Source organism: Amborella trichopoda, chromosome 2 (genome assembly GCF_054954075.1).
Source record: "Amborella trichopoda isolate Santa Cruz 75 chromosome 2, AtrichopodaSantaCruz75HAP2 v2.0, whole genome shotgun sequence".
In the NCBI taxonomy this organism is placed as follows: Eukaryota; Viridiplantae; Streptophyta; class Magnoliopsida; order Amborellales; family Amborellaceae; genus Amborella; species Amborella trichopoda.
The window spans coordinates 45,637,487-45,656,751 of record NC_142337.1 but is presented as its reverse complement, the minus strand read 5'-3'; the positions used below and the strand labels follow the sequence as shown (position 1 = coordinate 45,656,751).

Here is a 19,265-nt window from a genome sequence, read left to right as displayed (position 1 = left end):
CTTGGTTCTGAGAAACAATTTCGGTGGAGATTCCTTATGTAATTGTCTAAATGGGCTTTCGAACTGGAATTGCGGGGTCGGGAAAGAGATTCCGATAACTATGGATTATATCAAGTATCAAGTAATACAAGTTTGTACATGTACAAATGTTCGTTAAAATCTCAGCACATTCTACTTTCATGAATTGTTCTCAAACCTTCTATAGTCATGGACCAGTATGTTTGTCCATTTAAGACTAAGGTGTGGGAGTAGTCCTTGGTTTTTATGTATTTCAATTACAATCTGATTCCTTCATTTTCTCATATATATCATATTCGGATTTGATGGTAAGTAGATTCCAACATGGACCAATTTTTAACATTCCAAACCTCAATATCAAAGAGTTCACATATAGGTATCCGAGTAACCAAGCACATCATATAGTTTGGAACATTAAAGACAAAATCTTATGCAATGTGGGACTTAACAATGTTTATAGGATTTCTGTTATATTTTAATTTCATAAGCCATCTCTTGGTTAACAACTAATTGCATTAAATCATATGCATATGGTCCACCTGACAATGTTTATAGGATTGTCTTATATTTTAATTTCATAAGCCATCTCATGGTAAACAACTAATTGCATTAAATCATATGCATATGGTCCATCCATAGATAGTCACTATTAGTGTGACTCGCCACAAAATGAGGAGTCCTAATCATCACATAGTCATATCATAATTCTCACAAAAACGCACAGCTCTATATAAGGTCTCATATGCTAATAAAAACATTCTCAAGTGGCTTATGCATGCTTCAGTAAAAAAGCCTACCAACCTTTAAGAGACCAGTAGAAGCTATCTAGTAGATCATCCATGTGAAAGTGAATACTTATGATCACCATGGCATAAAATATATGTATAGACAAGTGATGACTCTTTGCGTTAAGACACGCAATCAATTGTTGAAAATCAAAAGTCTAACATAGAGATGCCTAGCAACTTTCACAAATGGCATTTCTCCAAGTGACTCAAGACTTGTCAATGTGGCACAAAATGAAAACAATGATACTTATAATGCAGTCAAAGAAAATGAAAAAATCAATTTCAAATAAGAGGCCAAACTCTCCATTTGGTTTTTCCATAAATCATAGTCATACAATGCCTCTTCTAAAGTTTCTAATAAGCAAAATTGATTTGAGATGTAAACTTTGCAAAATCAATACCAAGGTTCTCTCTTTGAGGATGGTTTTACTACTTGACTTATCAAAGATGGTCCCATTGAAACCAACAAGGTTGTCTTTCAAAATAACTTGAATTTATGTCTTAGAAATACACTTAACTTTCAAGGAATACTTTGAAGGTTTCAAAAAGAACTTTATTTAAAGATTATTGACAATGTGATACTCTAAAATATTTTGACACACATTTATGTGGTCATACCATAATGCTTAAAAGAGCCCCTTTAAGGGTGATCTTCCAAACTGGAAAGAACATGGAGTTTAGCATAGTCATAACTCTTTATTGGGAAAAACAACACATAGTAGTAATATACACATTGGGGTGGATTCTCCCTTATGGTTTTTAACATCATATTGTGCTAAATATTCTCTTTCAACATATGTTTCTCAATTATCACGTTGCATACTCAAAATTCATTTTAGTTTGGTTGTTCTCAATTTTCAAAAGAGTGAAAAATATGCAACTTTAAGGACAATCTTATCTCATACATAAAAAGCCCTTTTCATGACCATTGAGCATTACCTGCCATGAAATAATCCTCATATGCCTTTCATAACATTTTTCTATACTCACCTATTCACAAAATGAGAATGCAATACATCACATAATCTTGGCATTTAAGAAAACTCAAAATAATTATGCATGTAGCTTGAGGGAACATAAGGACTAGTCATTGCTATTGACATATTCAAGATATATCTCACGAGTCCTTGTGTCATAAAACAGCCCAGAAATAAATAATGTTCATTCCATATATCTCATAATACTCATGTAATCACGTGTATAATCCTTATATATGCTATATTTATTGAATTAGCCATATCCAATGAATTGGTATTTTGAATAAAAACTCATAGATCTAGAATCAAAATACTTATGTATATACCAGTGTAGGTAAAATTAGGCGGTTCAAAATCTAACCGCCTGGTTAAATTGGAATCGGCCACTCGTCGGTTCCATTTTTGGCTGGTTTTGGTGATCTGACCTGGTATTTTTTTAAAAAAAATTGAAAAATTTATATAAAATCCCAAAAAATAATGAATTTTGTGTGTAATGTATTTTTTAATGTTTTTCATCATTTTGGAAAAGATTGAAAATTGTTTTGGCAATTAACACTTATTTTTACATTTTCCCATCTTGTTTAAAACATTTCAAAATACCCTTGGGCACAAATTGATTCTTTAAAATCTTTTTTTTCATTAATTTTCAACTTCATTTGGATGTGCTTTGTTTAATCATGCTTTAAATATACTTTTTATATTTTATTAGATGGTTTTTGTATTTTTTAATACTTTGTTGAAGGCCTGGGACTTGCCCGGTTAAGCCGATTGGACTGACCGGTTTACTTGTTAGGCCGGTTGAACCGCTTCCAGCCCTATGTCCAGTTAACCATTTCGGTTTGTGAACACTGGTATATGCCATGTGTTTTTAACTTATATGAGATTGGACACAAGCACTCAAATGTCTCAATATGAAACTATTGACCTATTTCAAGTTTATAGCTTATGTGACTAGTCCAAGCTTTCCAATCATAATACTCATATAATAATAATCAATCACAAGATATCATGAAGTCAAGATGGTTATTCTCAAACAAATGAATTCTCAATATACTAAAATTATGCATTAAGGTAGAAAGAAGTCATACATCGTGGTCTCATGGTAACCAAGTCATAGTGTGCCAACCCTTTTGCTTTTGATTTGTGATTTGGTTGCACCCTTTTTTTCTCTCTTTTCTTACTGTGCTTATTGTCCCATCTATCCTCATTAGTCTTTAGTCTTTTTGACGATATCTTCATACACTATCCGAGAGTAGCCTGGATCTTTGGTTTCACCCTTTCTTTCTCTCTTTTCTTACTGTGCTCATTGTCCCATCTATCCTCATTAGTCTTTAGTCTTGTTGACGATATCTTCATACACTTTCCGAGAGTAGCCCAAATCTAGGCCAAGACTCAGGTATCTGGTATTAAATTTTATACTCATGATTTAGTATACAACCCTCCCACTGATCTAATACACCCTATGAAGTCGCAAGAACTTCTAACAACTGATGCTCCATAGTTGGATTACAAGAGTATGAAATACCCATATCCCACTTACACATAGGATATTGCTCATGCGGTTTTTCTGGTTTTTCAAGATGAGCACGATCCATTTCTATGGACATAACTTTAAACCTATTCAAAATTTCTTCATGGGACTTCTTTCTAGTTACAATAGATTAAAAAATGAACAAATTACATTAAGGGGATAATATAAAATAATGTTCCAAAAGGGCTAAAAAAGCTTAGGTCTCAGAAGATCAATTTCTGCATTGTGTAGCAGAAAATGCAGTTTGAACATGTCTTGTAAAAAGATCATATCTCACAAAATATTACATTTTTTCTTATGAGCCTAATTTCACCTGAAACTAGACACAATTCCTCAAAAGTACAAGTTGCTCCAAACCCCCACGCAAAAAGGTGTATATTTCATTTATCTGACACACTCCAACAAAATGTTAAGAACTTACAAAATATGCATTATTCGGTCATGGGACATTTTACATATGAAACTACACTAAAAAACACAAAATACCACAGACGATCAACCTTTAATATAAGAGTGGCAGGTCCTACCACTGACAAAAATAGTTAGCAATTCTGGAAATTTTCTGTCACAATTGTCATGCCATTGACACTATCATTTCTCAAGAGTTCAAGCACATACACTTTGGTATCCATGATCAAGTGTTTATGCATTTTGAAAATCATATTTTAGACAATATTGAAGGATCAAGGGGTCATATTAGAGCCTTGCTCTGATACCAATTGTTGGTGGTATAAGACCAAGGAGCTAAAAACTCAATTTAAAAATTTCCGATCGTTTGAAACCCTAAGGTTTTAAATACATAAACCCTTTATTGCAAAATCGTAATTGTAGACACCCCATTTTTAAAAACTAGCAAATTCCATGATTTTCCTAACCTTAGACAAACTTTAGGACCTTACTATTCCATAAGATCCCTGAATTATAGAACACTGTAGTCCATAGTTCCCATTCAGTGATCCAGTATCTTGGCATATCTTTTTGTTATTAGAATATATCCATTCCAACTAATTTTGGGCCTTTAAAAATAGGTTTTGGTGAACTATTTTGGGGGGGTAACCGTAAGAGTGTGCCCAAGAAACCAAAGAAAAGAACTCTGAGACTAGAGAAACCCTAAACTTAGGCAAACCTTAGACAAACCCTTGGCCATTAAACCTTAGCCTGCAACCTTCAAGCTTAGATCCAAGAAAACCCCATTCAACCAAGCCAAGGCTTGTTCAACTTTGAAGAGAGACATAGAGGATGTACGGTGTAAATCATAGCCGTGGTCCTGATATGGGCGAGTCCTCGAAGCTTCAGGTGTCCTAGGTCAACCGGCCCGCCCAGGTATGTTTCTATCCCTTCTCTAGTTCTTTATTTCAGTTTTATTAGATCTAGGTCCATTTCATCGATTTTACTTCAATATTTCGTACTTGTGATCAACGATGGCTCTGCTACTGATCTGGGAGCAGATCTGCTCATTTCTGAGCAGATTTAACCTCATATTAGAATTCGAATTGTCCCCACTCTCTATCAAATCATTTAAATAATTGAGTTTGTAGTGTCGAATCTAAGGGATCTTCAGTTAGATCTCTTTGATTTTGTGCTGTGAATAATTTGACGCCCATTGTGGGGCATTTCGAGCTAGATCACAAAAAACAAAAGGATCGTTTTATTGAATTGCATCTTGCCCTAGTTTCCCTTTTGTTCCACAATTTGGTGCTACTTTGTTTTTTCTCTCTCTTCTTATTTTGATTATTGTTTCTTTAAAAAAATGAAAGCTGAAAAACTGGGTTATCAAAGGCCTGTTGGTGAATTTAAGCCTTAGTGTTTTGTGGTTGAAATCTCTCTTATGAACAAATTGTCATTAATCCAGCAATTCTGATGTTCATTAGGATTGATGGTTTGAGCTTCAAACATAGGCTTCTAGGTATCAATTTTATGATCTAGCTATTAACTATGCATTTATTGGAGTTCATATTGCAAAGTTTCAACCAATTTGGATTTTCATTGGAGTGGAATCTGAGTTATTTTGTAAAGTTGTAAGCATTCCATTTGTAATGAAATCTCATCCTGACCTTGATGGGAGTTGGTTACAAAGACTTGCAGAAACCAATGAATCGTAGAAACCAGTTGTGCTAAAAACTTTGTTTGCCTGCGTGACTGTCCTTTACATCTTGCTATCAAATTGCCTTTCCCTGTTTGATCTCTCTTACAAAGCGATTACATTGTTTTCGTAATTGTACATAATCTTTTCTTTGGTCTTTATCTGTTTTCATTTTTTCTTTGGTCTCCTCCATCCTCATCTTCTCTTTCCAAAAGAAGTCCATGCTCTTTGTTGCTTACGATTTGGTTATATAAAGTCCGTGCTTTACAAAAGAAGATATTGCTTTGGTTAGATTGGCTGTGTTGACATTCTTTCCAAAAGAAGTCCGTGCTTTTTGTTGGTTATGATTTGGATGGATAAAGCCTGTGCTTTAGCCATGGAAGATATTGCTTTTTGGTGCTTCAGAGAGGCTGATATGCGAGAAATCTCTTATTCCCATCGTCTCTAAAGTGTCTTGGAGGCATTTCATGTTGATGAGTTGGGCCGTTGGTATAACGGTGACGTGGCTTGGTTGCATGGTTTGTTGAACCTGTTTGCAATATGTGGCTTGCATAAATTGGTTGTTGGGCCCATGTAGCAGATTGCACTAAAGGCTGAGCATGGGGAGTGTGTTGAACTTGGTGTATCGATTGTTGGCCTATTGACTCATCTGGGTTAAATTGGGCTTGAGTTGACCATTTACTCGGAGTTTGCACAACATGGACGCGCAATAAATCCTGCAGGATGGGGTCACCACGTGACTGAGATGGATGATCCTCACTACTATGATGACTAAACATCTGACCTTGGGTGGCTAGGTCTACCTACCCCTGATCTTGAATGGATGATTTAGCCCTAGGGTTAGGATATTCTCTTGCTCCCGTACTGGACTGGAAGAATGAAGGGAGGCCATAACTACTGCCAGATGGAGTCTGCCCTTGAGGTAATGTTGAACTCAAGTGATGGCTAGAGTTAGACACTTGCATGCTTCTTTACACACTCTTGCACACAACGATAGTTTTATCAACTCAAGGAGATCAATCACATGGGAAGCATTTATTTACTCTAATATCACTTGTTAAAGATCAATTAGAGAGAGAAATAAGTGTGAGATCAGAATTCCAAGATTTGACTGAGTTCCCACACCAAACAAGCTATCGATGAATAAAGTAGACTATGTGGTCCACCGGTCCACCAAAATTTTTCTCAATGTAGGAGACATATTCAAACTCAGTATTTCTTACTTGAAAATGATAAAAGCATTCTCAAATCAAAGGGATAAACTCAATGATAACATCAGAGAAATAGGATGAATTCATACTACACTACATAGGATAAAGGCATGACCACACTATATACTTGGAGCCTTAATGGATCAAAGAGGAATAAGTTTTAAAGATAAAAAACCTACTATAAATGGAGAATTACACCAAGTTTTTGATCATTAAGAAGATAGAAAATGGAAATCAGAAGCTACAATTAAGGTACCTTGATGGTGGGGATGAGCTCCATAGACCTTGAAGTGAAAATAGATCACACCATAATAACTTAGGCTTCATGGTTCAAGGTAGAAGATCAAATTCTAAGGGAGTGAGGCGTGGAACCCAAGGGAGCTCTCTCTCTCTCTCGTTCTAATCTTGAAATTGGAAATGGAAAAGTTAGGGTAAGTTGATCCTTAATTGATATTTATATGAGATGGTGAATGGTGATTCAATCTTGACCCTTGATGTTCTAGATCTATGGCACATGAGAGGCCATAATTCTAGCCACTCATCCCCATCTAACCACCAAGATGTAGGGAAGAGATTTAACACCTTTATCACTCGTTAAAAACCTAATGTGAGCCAATTACTTTCTAGTCCATGTCCCATATTATATTTTCGTACAAGTCCTATGTATAGTTTACATAATTTCCTATAGTTTCAAAATAAATCATCAGACCAATTAAGGTACAAGGGTAATACTATTTTGGCAAAGAGCAATACCCACATGTGGGGAAATATCTTATGACATTAAGCCAATCAAAATTAAATATCTTGTGCTCTTCACATGCTTTTACCAATGGGACCACACCACATCGCTTCTTCACACATGTGAAAGAATCCCATGTGGAAATCAATTTTGAAATACTAATTAATTTGAAAAGGGTGCGGTTTGTATAGAGCCAAGGCTCTAAACAATCAAATTAGAGCCTACCTTCAAATAGTATCGATAAATGTGATTTCAATACTGAAATTCTTTGTGATAGCTTTAAAATATATTTTCATCTTTATTTATAAATTTTAAAGCTTAAAAAATAGTGTAGATTGACAATTCTATGAAAACTTGAAAATTTTGAAAATTGACGGTCCAAAAATGCGTTACAAAATACACTATTTCCAAAACTTGAAATCCATTTTTTTCTCATGTCCATGCATCTTGATGTCGAGATGATCAATTTGAGAATATTTGGGCATCAAAACAACCTCTTCTAGTGTAATTTTTGAGGTAGGCTCCAATTTGATGGTTTAGAGCCTCGGCTCTATGTAAGCTTTTTCCATTTGAAAATGGCTTGGCCTCAGACATGCCAAGCATGTCACATGTGAGATCAAAGTAAACATGTAACAAAATTTACAGTTTAAGTTATAACAAAATGTAACATCAAATAACATAAATTAACAACATAACTTAATTTAAAACAATCATCATAAGGACAAAACTACCCCCATGCACTAGGCATGACGTCAATGCCTAAGGGGGTGTGGGGGTGCCACGTGGCATCCCTATGGCCACTTGGGACCCACGTGGTGTCCCCATAAGATCTTTGATGGTCATTTGAGCCAAACAATTTCAAAAAGGCTATTTGGTGTTTACAAAATTTCAAAAAGATTCTAAAAAATGCCCAAAAATTATCTACATGATTTCTCAACATTGTAACATATTTTCTTATCAATATACAATTAATTGGATAAAGGTAATAAGATCTCTAGGCTCAACACTAGTAATTGGAGTACTTCATTGGTTGGTCCCAAATGATGCTCCACCGTGTCTCAAGCTGACCCAACGACCTATGCTCCACAGTGAAAGAATCCCATTTGGAAATCAATTTTGAAATACAAATTAATTTGAAAATTTCTTGGCCTCACACATGCCAAGCGTGTCACATGTGAGATCAAAGTAAACATGTGACAAAATATACACTTAAGTTATAACAAAATGTAACATCAGATAACATAAATTAACAACATAACTTAATTTAAAACAATCACCATAAGGACAAAACTACCCCCATGCACTAGGCATGACATCAGCATGATGTCAATGCCTAAGGGGGAGTGGGGGTGCCATGTGGCATCCCTATGGCCACTTGGGACCCACGTGGCCTCTCCATAAGATATTTGATGGTCATTTGAGCCAAACAATTTCAAAAAGGCTATTTTTGGTGTTTACAAAATTTCAAAAAATTCTAAAAAATCCTCAAAAATTATCTACATGATTTCTCAGTATTATAACATATTTTCTCATCAATATACAATTAATTGGTATAAGGTAATGAGATCTCTAAGCTCAACACTAGTAATTGGAGTAATCCATTGGTTAGTCCCAAATGATGTTCCATCATGTCTCAAGTTGACCCAACGGACCAATGCTCCACAGCTTATGGTAGGAACGCATAATTACCCACATCAAAGTTACTGAGACAGAGCTTCCCTCCATCGGGTTCTCAATGGGTTATAGCTACACCCTTGTGGGACATATTATTGTTCTAATACTGGGGTCCTTTCAAAGCACATGTGCACTGACTCTTCTAAGTCGGATTATATTATAAAAGAGTGACTTCCCATGCGACTGTAAGTGCATATGCCATGGAACAGTCTCGTGTTAGGATACAAGCTCATGTCTCATAGACTATGACCATTTCATACGGGGCCAATTCTCAATAAATACTCTGGTTCTATTGTACTCGATTGGATTTTTCAAGCCCTGGCTAACTAACACAACCATAAGGCATCCTAATCAATATATTCTTGACTCGGAGGTGATCCTCACACCTCCCCTAGAGATTGCTCTCTCAAAACACAAATACTCATTGCCTCACGTACTCGGGGTACATGAATCTGGGCCCTAGTGCACCAAGCACCCAGGTTCATTCTCTCTCTTACTCCCACTGAGCGAATGACTCTTGGCTTTGAGGCCTTTAAAGGACACATAACCAACAAAGAGACTATTGAGATATTTGAAAGGTACCATGAATTATGGGATCACATATGGAGATGCCAGATCTTGTTGTGCTTGAGTACATTGATGCTGATTACCAAGGTGACTTGGATGAGATGTAATTGACCCTAGGATATTTGTTCATAAATGGAGGAGCGGTATCATGGATGTCTAAGAAACAAAATATAATTGCTCTAACAACAATGGAATTTGAATATGTGGCAGCCTGTTTAGCCACCAAGGAGGCCATATGGATCAAGAAATTTCTCAACCATCTTAGATATTGCTCGTTGGCATGTGGAACCATCAGAATTATGTGTGATAATCACGCAGCAATCACATCATAGCGAGAACCGAGGTTTCACAGCAGGTCAAAACACCTCAGAGCTGAATTTTATCATATCCAAGAGGATATTGAAGATGGTGAGGTAGAGATGGCCTATGTTCTCGTAGAAGCTACGCATGCGGACCTATGACAAAAGGACTGACACCAGGTACTTTCAATATGCTTGTATATGGCATGGAATTAAGAGCGCATAATAATTGATGGGATGTAGGATGTTTGCTTAAACTTCTGTCTATTTTATGTGTATATAATGATGAGCATTGTGTTGCTCATATATGAACAATGAGAGCAATGTGTTGCTGGCATTTGGATCTTAGAAGCATAGTGGTACTCATATTTGTATGTGTTTTCAAGGCCTCAAAAGGCCAAGTGGGAGAATGTTGAAATTATGGCCTTATTTGAGTTTCCAGCACTGTTCTGGGTCATAGTGGGAGTGATCAAGAGTATAGAAGCCATCAGAATCTGTACGCACTGAGATCTGGATAAGTCAAAATAACCCCAATTGCGTGAGGCAAAGTTCTTGGGCCATGTTATGAACCGAGAGGATTGAAGGTTTCCTCTAGTCAGGGTTGATATGTCTGTGTTTGCCTCGTGTCGTGTGAGCCAGGGCTTAGGGATCGGTGGATCCCTGATTGTCCGAGATATTTTTTGTATGCGAGAAACCCTGTGTGAGCTATGCTGTGCTCTGAGAGGACATAAGCCCAAATCTTTGACATGTTTAGTGTTACTCTACCAAAAATTCGCGATTTGGGAAGCCGTTATGATAAGGTAAGATCTAGCTATCATAATTGTGCACACGTGTTGAGAGAGGACCCTTGCATCTGCAAGAGTGCATGTCCTCGGGGAGCACTTGTAATACACTGAACACCTTGGGATCCAACCACTTATTGGTTAGGTTTGACATGTCCACTCATGTCCTGACTAAAGTCTTTGACTTATAGTGGCATGCTGGTTTGGTATGAGAAATTGGTGTAGGTTTCTGGGTTTAACTCAGCGTATTACCATGTAGCCCAACCTCTTGTAGGATCCTAATTCCCAACTGGATTTATATAAAGTGTCAGACTATGATTTTTTGATGGAAATTAATTAAAAATGATTTATCATGATTTTAGAGAATTTTATTTCAAGGAAATATTCTTTATTAAGTTTGTTATATGTTAATTCCAATTAAAGATAGTCGCATGTGTCGTGTGTGGCACACTTTGGCTATTTGTGTGCCACACGTGCAAACCACAGGATTGCCACATCATTATCCTCTGGGCATGACGTGAATAGCCTAGAATCCTTGGCGTGAAGACCTTGTTTGGTTATTATATATAAACATTATATGTGTAGTACTTTGTGGCAGATGTGTGGTGGCATGTGTATGCACATGTAAATGTTAGTTTTTGTAAACGTTAGTTTTTGTATTTTGCAAAATTCTTTAATCTAGGAATTTTATGATTTGAGGGTCATTAGAGTTTTAAAATAAGAGCATGTGATTGGTGGCAGGAAGATAACGGGAGACACCATGACATTTGATGATGTAATGGCCCCCACAAAAATGACACTCCATGAGATGAACTGGAGCGCAAGTTTAAGATAAAAGATGAAGGGAGAGGGTGGCATGCCACCCTTATGAGGCTTTCAATTTTGAATTTAAAATTAATGATGATGATTAGGTTATTTCAAAATCAATGGTTGAGATTTGATCAAATTCAAAGATTAGGGTTTGAAGGGCACCTGTGCAATTATGGGAGATTAGGAGGTGACTTATGGACATGGTGATAAGGTGTGTTTGATCGTCACCATTTATATGATAGTTACCAATGGTGATTGATAAGGCTAGGTGTTTAGCCTCTCTCAACCCTTGGATCACTCATTGGATGGTTGAGATCTAATCTAGGTTAAAATCCCACATTTGGAATTTCTATGAATAGAACCTATCCCACCTCATTAAGTCTCTTTGGTCTCACTCTTATTCACTTGAAATATTCATTCAACGCACCACTCCCACCTATCTCTCACTTCGTTCCTTGTAATGTTTCTTGAACCTCTCTTTTAGTGTGTGATAATGCATGCTCTTCATCCCATAATAGAAGCATGAGCCCTTGAGCCTCATCATGCATTTCTCTAAGTGATCCACCTTCTCATTTGGAAGACATTGCTGCTGTAATCAGTTATAACAGTTAGCATTTTCACTTCATCTTTTCTCTTTTAAAGTACTTTAGTCTTTGCATTTAAGAGCCTTTCATTATATGTCTTTATGGTGTAGTCTTGAACTTGTTTTGTGCAAATTGTTATGTCATTTCATGTTGCTGTAAATGCAAGTGTGCACATACATAACAATAAGCTCGAGATGTGCTTCATGCACTAGGTTGTGCCCATTTCATCCCATTTGGTGTGTGGACTTCTAGACCAAACCCTACTTCTCAAACTACACAATTTGAACCCGTTTTGGCCTCGTTTTCTCATACCTATGGCTCTCATTGTCCTATGTCCCACATGAGGTTCCTGTGGCCCTTATTTGTTGAGTGAGACTTTATTAGTGTGGTGCTTATATGCGTGCTTCCTGTGATTATATTTGAACCATTCCTCTTGTGCCATCTGTTGGCGCGTATATTTGACGCACTTCTACCCCCATGCGAATAAAAGAGGAGGCAGTTGCAACTGTGGCACGCAGGCGTCAAACGTGCCCTAAGGACTATGGAAGCCCGTACAGAATAAGTCCAGATTTTGAAGAGTCACTGCAAGAACAACTTCTCGGCCCCAAAAGCTGCACCAGAGTGGCCTTTGATACCCCGAAATCATTCTCCAAGTTCGTTCGAATCAGGCGAAGGTGCAAACAGCTTCAGAGGGCCGAAATACCCTTGACTACCAAGTTTCACTCCAAATGGACATTTCTAGGTCCTACATTCTAAAAAACAAGGCCGTTTACTATTCGAGGAAGGGTAACCTAAACCAATTTTCAAAAATAGTACAAATCTGACACCTTCTTCCAAAAATTGGGCAAACTTGTCATGCTTATATCTCACGATCTGAAAGGCGAATCGAGCTCAAATTCAGCTATGTCATGCTCCGTGATGAGCGTGAACTTTTGACATATGTGACGGATAAATCTGATGACTGGAGTGAGAGAAACCCTAGAATGGTTTTTGCGGAAAATCAATGTGCACGACCTATCCTTGCTCCAACGATCGTAACAACACCCAGAGGTTGAATCGACCCAAAAATGGGTGTGTTTTGATTGTAGCTCGATAAGCTTCGTTTTGAGATAAGAAACGTTGTGATTGAGGTTTGAGAAGATGCCCGTTCAGTACTTTCAAGTGGGCACCAATTTTGAGGCGTCGAAAAAGTGATTTTTCGGCAATTTCCCAAAAACCCAAAATGGTCAATCAGAGGCCATGTTGCACGATCTTTGGTGCGAAATGACCGTGACGACGTCCCCTTCGATTTGCCGGCAAAAACGAAGCAATAGACGTGATATTTTTTACAAGATCAAGTGGAAAAGGAAAAGCAAGTTTGCAAGAAAACTGGAAAACTGAAAATTTGTGAGAACATTATCAAAACTCCGGATACCATGCAGATCTTATACCAAAACGATCGCTTTGGCATGATTTACATTTTCAAGACGATGGATCGTTCGAAATACCGCTGGAAAAGCCGAAAGAAGGCCCCAGGTCATGTGGATGGGAAGAGGCCTCTTTTTGGGGACTTATGTCATTTACATGATTTCTTGGTGCCCTTTTTGGTTATTTTTTTATTATTCTGAATTGTCATTTTATTTTTGTTATTTTCATGTTATAGCAATCTTTATGAGTTTTGAGTGTACACCCTTGTTTCAAGTGTGACCTCAATATAAACCCCCATGGTATGTAGTGTTAAATGTGTTAAAAAAAGCAATGAAAAAGGGCTTGAACTTAGGAGAAAGAAAGAGAGTGAGTGTCTCTTTGCCTTGTGCCTTCTTGAAAATCTTTTAACCTTGAGAGATGAGAGAAATTTTGTGCAAAGGAGAAACTTCCCCTCCCTCTATTCTTCTCCTTACCTAGACCATACAGCTCCCTCTATCCTACTCCCTACCTAGACTATACCCCACTCTACCGTACTCCCTACCTAGACCACACCCCATTCCATCCTACTCCCTACCTAGACCATACCCATTCTTTAAGGAGATTTTCACCTTAGGAAATATCAGCTGTTCGTCTCGAGTCATCCCCTTGGCCATTGTCTCTGGGGTACTTAGGCCGTTTGCCTAGTACCTTTCTACCGTCGCCGATATACTAGGGGAGGTGACGTCGAAAGGCTATCGGATTCTAGCCACACCCCTTTACCACCTAGCCTACCCCCCAACCCTTTCCACCTAGCCTTCATGAGCCTAGCCTTGATGAGCCTAGCCTACCCCCAACAAAGCCCACCTAGCCTGATGAACCTAGCATAGCCCAACGAACCTAACCTAGCCCAACGGGCCTAGCCTACCCCAACCAAGCCCATCTAACCCGACATGAACTCACCTATCTTAACCAAGCTCACCTAGTCTACCCCATACCTAACCCAAACCACATGAACCTAACCTAGCCCATAGCCCAAATAAGCCTACACGTAACTTTTTCCCCAACCAAAGGACAAGCCTAGGAGTCTGTAGGATCCAAACCATTACATGCGCGTGATTCAAGCGAGGGAACCAAGCCGAGTAAAGTGCAAGGGGATTGAGTCCAAACCATGTCGATCGACGATCGAGGGGCTTTTTGCTGGCGCATCCAAGCATTGGGATCTAAGTGGGCAATTCGCCCGTGTGCATCCGATTGCTTCACCCCGAGGTAAGCCTTACCTCGCTTTTATTTTTTTGTTGGTTCGTTCTGCATTTCACCACCCACCCTTATCCTCACGGGCACACACTGGGGTCGCCAACGTGCGTGTACACATGCGCATGCACGAGCAGCGCGGACACACAAGTGCGGGAAAAATAGGACTGACCACTATCGTTTGCAAGTGATAGCAAGGGTTGTATCAATACTATAGTGGTATTGCACGGTGAATGTACTTTAATTGGCTTCTTAAAAGTCATATCAAACTCACACACATTTGCATACCTTGTGTGAAACCTCTGGTCCTACTTCAATTTTGAACCTCATCACTCCACCACCAAGTTTTTTTGTCGGAAGTTCTTTTCCCTCTAGATTAGCCTAAAACTTCTTTTGGCACTTTCTTGTTAGATCCAAACATTATTCTCATATACAACCCCACAAGTTATGGATCTTGATTTACTAAATTATCCATTAGGTACATGGTCTATCACATTTATGTTCGTTGGTTCAAACAAGTAATCTCAAATACTGTTAGCCCTTTGATTAAATATCATCCTTGCTATGTAGGCAATTGATTAGTGGGACTCTCCTGCGTACTGTTCCCCCTGGCCTCCTAAAGGAGTCTTCTTGGCTTTAGAGATTTTCTAAGAACATTTTCTCTACTTCTGTTGTCTTAGGGCCTGAACAATACAAATACTACTCTCATGGAATCAAACTGGTAATTTGAAACAACCAGAGATGATGAAAGTTTCCCTGCAATGCCATCAACTGTTTAAAATATCCATGATGTTATTTTGATGCATGATTGTATGCCTGATTAAGTATCATTCCTGAACAACTTCAACTGAAACAAACGTCATCTAGAGCTCTTTTCTTCTGATAAAATTATTCAAGATAAAATGAATTTAGAAATCTCTTCATGGTGAATTGTTTCTTGCAGCACATCTTCTTGCCTCTGCTGGCATGGATCAGAATGTCTATGTCTGGAATGTATGGAGCTGTGGTCAGAAGAGAGCCCGTGTCTTCCACCATCATAATGCAGTAGTTAAAGATGTCCAGTGGTCAAAACAAGGGTTGTCTTTGCTAACTTGTGGATATGACTGTTCATCTAGGTTGATTGATGTCGAGAAGGGAAGTGAAACAATGGTGTTTAAGGAAGATCAGATGGTGAGGGTCATTAAGTTTCACCCAAATAATCCCAACCTTTTCCTATCTGGTGGATCTAAGGGCTCTTTGAAGCTCTGGGATTTAAGAACCAGCGATATCGTCCAGCAATATGTTAGAGGTCTTGGTCCTATCCTAGATTTTGACTTCAGTATCGATGCTAAACATTTCATTTCTTCCTGTGATGTGTCTGGAGGAAATGTTAGTGAGAATTCAATCATTGTTTGGGATCTCCGACGACTAGTACCTCTCTCCAACCAGGTAAGCTTCTCTACTTATGGTCTCCTTTTGAAGCACCACATTATGATCTCAGTTGCATTATCTGCTTTTTGTGTGCTACATAATAATTTGGTTGCCTACAGTTTGCCTTTTTTGTGATCCTTTTTTACCAAACGCCTCATACAAGCTCTGCATTATCTGGAATTCTCTAGATGAGATGTTTCATAATTTCAAATAACGTTTTCGTTGTAGTGAGGTAATGCTACTCTGGAATGAAAACTCTACATGCAAAGATTCGGAAATAATCATTTGATCAAATTGAAATGACAAATAAATATGGGAGATATAGAAGGGCACTTGGCTCTATTGAATACAAATTGCCCTTTCGAGTGGCATGCCCTTTTTTTTATATTACTTGGGAAATCATTAGACAGATTGAGAAGTTGATCTGGCTCAAGATTCGGTGAACTAGCCAAATATTGAGTCGACTTTTAATGGAACTTGAATTTATTAGCAAAAATTGCTAAATCCCCCTGTAGAATGCCTTCTGTATAATGGCACCTTACATCAATTACCATAAAAAGTCTTCTTTTACACTTGCCCCCAGGGTACTTTACAGCAAAATCTATGACCAAAAATACCCTCTTTAAATGAAAAAAAGTTGAGGACAAAAAAGGGCCTACCCCTCTCTCTCTCTATGATGTACGTCACAGTCAACCCCACTTTCTCTCTAACACCAGTAACAGCCGGCTTAGTGCTCTCTCTCTCTACGTAGTAGTTAACAGCCGGAGCTGCAATCCCTCTATAACACAACAGCCAGCTCTCTCTCTCTCTCTCACACACACAAATCAAAACTAGCCCCCTTCATTCTAAGCTCTTGAGTACACCTAACATGAGGCCTACTATCTCTTCTCTCGCTCTGCAACATCTTGAGAACCTTTGAATACCTGAAATAGCAAGAGACAATTAGGGATATAGAGGTAGGAAGGAACGGTTTTTTACAGGAAGAATTATCCAAAGGGATGGAAGACGTGAACAGTAAGGAAAAAAGAATAGGCATGATTGAAAGACCTCACACCTTGCTGTTTCAATTGTGGTTTCGTTGAGAGTGATTCTTTGTGCCAGGAGATCTTCCTCTCTCTGCCATAGCTTGAGAAGAAGTAATGGCCTGGACTTTCAGAGATCTTGGGGAGAGTGTCTTGAGTTGAGCAAGCAGTTGTAGAGAGATGGGGGTTTTGATGTTCTTCATCAACTGCGATCTCAATTATGTGAGATTCTATGGGGCTAATATTAATGGGTTTGTTGCTGTATTCGTTTGAGCAGAAAAAGATATCACCCAAACAAAATCAGGTCATCCAAATTTTTGCGAGAAAAGTTGACTTAAAAAACTATAAATGAATTTTCAGACTATCGCAAAGGTTTTCAATACTGAAACATCTTTCCATGCCATTTGAACGTGCGATTTACTTTGATTGTTTAGGGCCTCAGCCTTATATGTGTGTGTTTGTGTGGGTGTGGGTACGTGTGTGTTGTACACAGCTGTCATAATACCTCTCTCAATCACCAGTAAATTACGGTTGATCTGGGTACTGACCTAATCTAATGTTAGGAACACCAAAACAAAAGAAAATGTGATGGTATGAATATATGGATGGTAGCATTTTCGTATGGGATTTATTTTACTAAACACGAACCTTTTAGAGAGAGAAAATACACAAGGGAAAGTAGAAGAAGCTCGTTCTCTCTCCATCTCTAGCCCACAGCCTCCCCCTCCAATCTTTTTAAGAGAGAAAAAAACCTACACTAGGTAGATTTTCCTTTTTTTTTTACTTTCTATTTTCACTTAGCGAGGTATTTTGGTCATATATTTTCTGTAAGGTATTCTGGGGTGGTTGTGAAAAAAAAACTTTTCAGGATAATGAAAAATTCTTTTTAGGGTAGTCGCTGTGAGGGATTTTTCAAAATGGAGCATTATAGGGGGGAACAAATAAAGTCCAAATGGATCCCTTGGAACGAGAAACTTGATGAAAAAATGGATGGAAGCTGCCCATGCTAGGAAATAGTATTAAGAAAATATAAATCTTTCGGCCTTGTAAAAGTGTCATTGTTTTTCTCATTTTACCATTTTTCCTTTTCAATAATTATCTGGACACATGAAGTTATTTGCTTTTTGATTCATTTTATTTTATTTTTCGAGTATTTCTGATTCCATTATCTATTGATTCTTGAATATGAAAATAAAGGAATCTGTCCCTAGAATCATTCATGGATTCAAGATTTTAATTTTAGTGGATTGTTCAAGCATCTTGTGTTCTCTTTTCAATCCATGCCCTTCAGTTCAGCACTTAATTTGATAATGATGCAAACCGGCTGTTTTGCTCAGGTTTATGTGGAAGCATATACATGCCCATGCATCCGATATCACCCATTCGATTCCTGTTTTGTTGCTCAGTCTAATGGGAATTATATTGCAATCTTTTCGGCCAACTCACCCTTCAAGTTGGACAGGTATAAGAGGTATGAGAAGCATGGGGTCTCTGGTTTTCCAATCCGATGTGGTTTCAGTTTGGATGGTGAGTTACTGGTTACTGGTTCAGCTGAAGGATGCATATATTTTTATAGTTATAAGTCCTCCAAGCTTGTTAAGAAACTGAAGGCATATGAACTGGCTTGCATAGATGTTGCTTTCCATCCTCTATTGCCCAATGTATTTGCTTCTTGCAGTTGGAGTGGTGATGTTTCTGTGTTTGAATGAGAATTATTTACAGTCTTTGGTCTCCATTTGTCCCCCAGTTATTGAAATGGTAAATATGTTTCGTTACTGGCAATTGCAAACAAGTCATGGGGTTAAAACCAGTGTTTATAACAATAAATTGGTAGGGTGGATGCTCCACCCACCTATTCCGTGCCAGATTTGCTAGATCAATCTGGATCAGTTATCTGGGAAAATATTAATAAGTAACAAATTAAAGAGTTTAAAAATAATGAAACAAAAATTGCAGGGTGTTTTAAACATTAGAACGCATCAAAAAAGGCAATAGAAGAAAAAAAAAAGAAAAGAAGAAGAAGTTATTGGATCATAAATTTGGAATCATTGAGAAAACCAATAGAACTTGCTTTCTAATTGGAACAAAACAAGTTATCAAACTACTATTGAGAAATGCACCATTTAAAATTTT

General features: G+C 37.9%; 1 protein-coding gene across 5 annotated transcripts in view; it reads left to right on the top strand.

The window, feature by feature from the left end:
* Positions 1-18,865, top strand: part of LOC18441014 (Transducin/WD40 repeat-like superfamily protein) — a 43,279-nt gene extending 24,414 nt beyond the window's left edge. For 2 of the 5 annotated variants that reach the window (XM_006851144.4, XM_088860119.1), the window contains 2 exons: positions 15,644-16,128; positions 18,470-18,865. In XM_006851144.4, the coding sequence (XP_006851207.1) occupies positions 15,644-16,128; positions 18,470-18,841 (857 nt within the window). In that variant the 3' untranslated portion in view covers positions 18,842-18,865. Of the gene's footprint in view, positions 1-3,983; positions 4,638-5,977; positions 6,320-9,798; positions 10,068-15,643; positions 16,129-18,469 lie in introns of those variants that run through there. The other 3 variants (XM_088860120.1, XM_088860118.1, XM_088860117.1) reach the window with 3 other exon arrangements.
* The last annotated feature ends 400 nt before the right edge of the window (positions 18,866-19,265 follow it).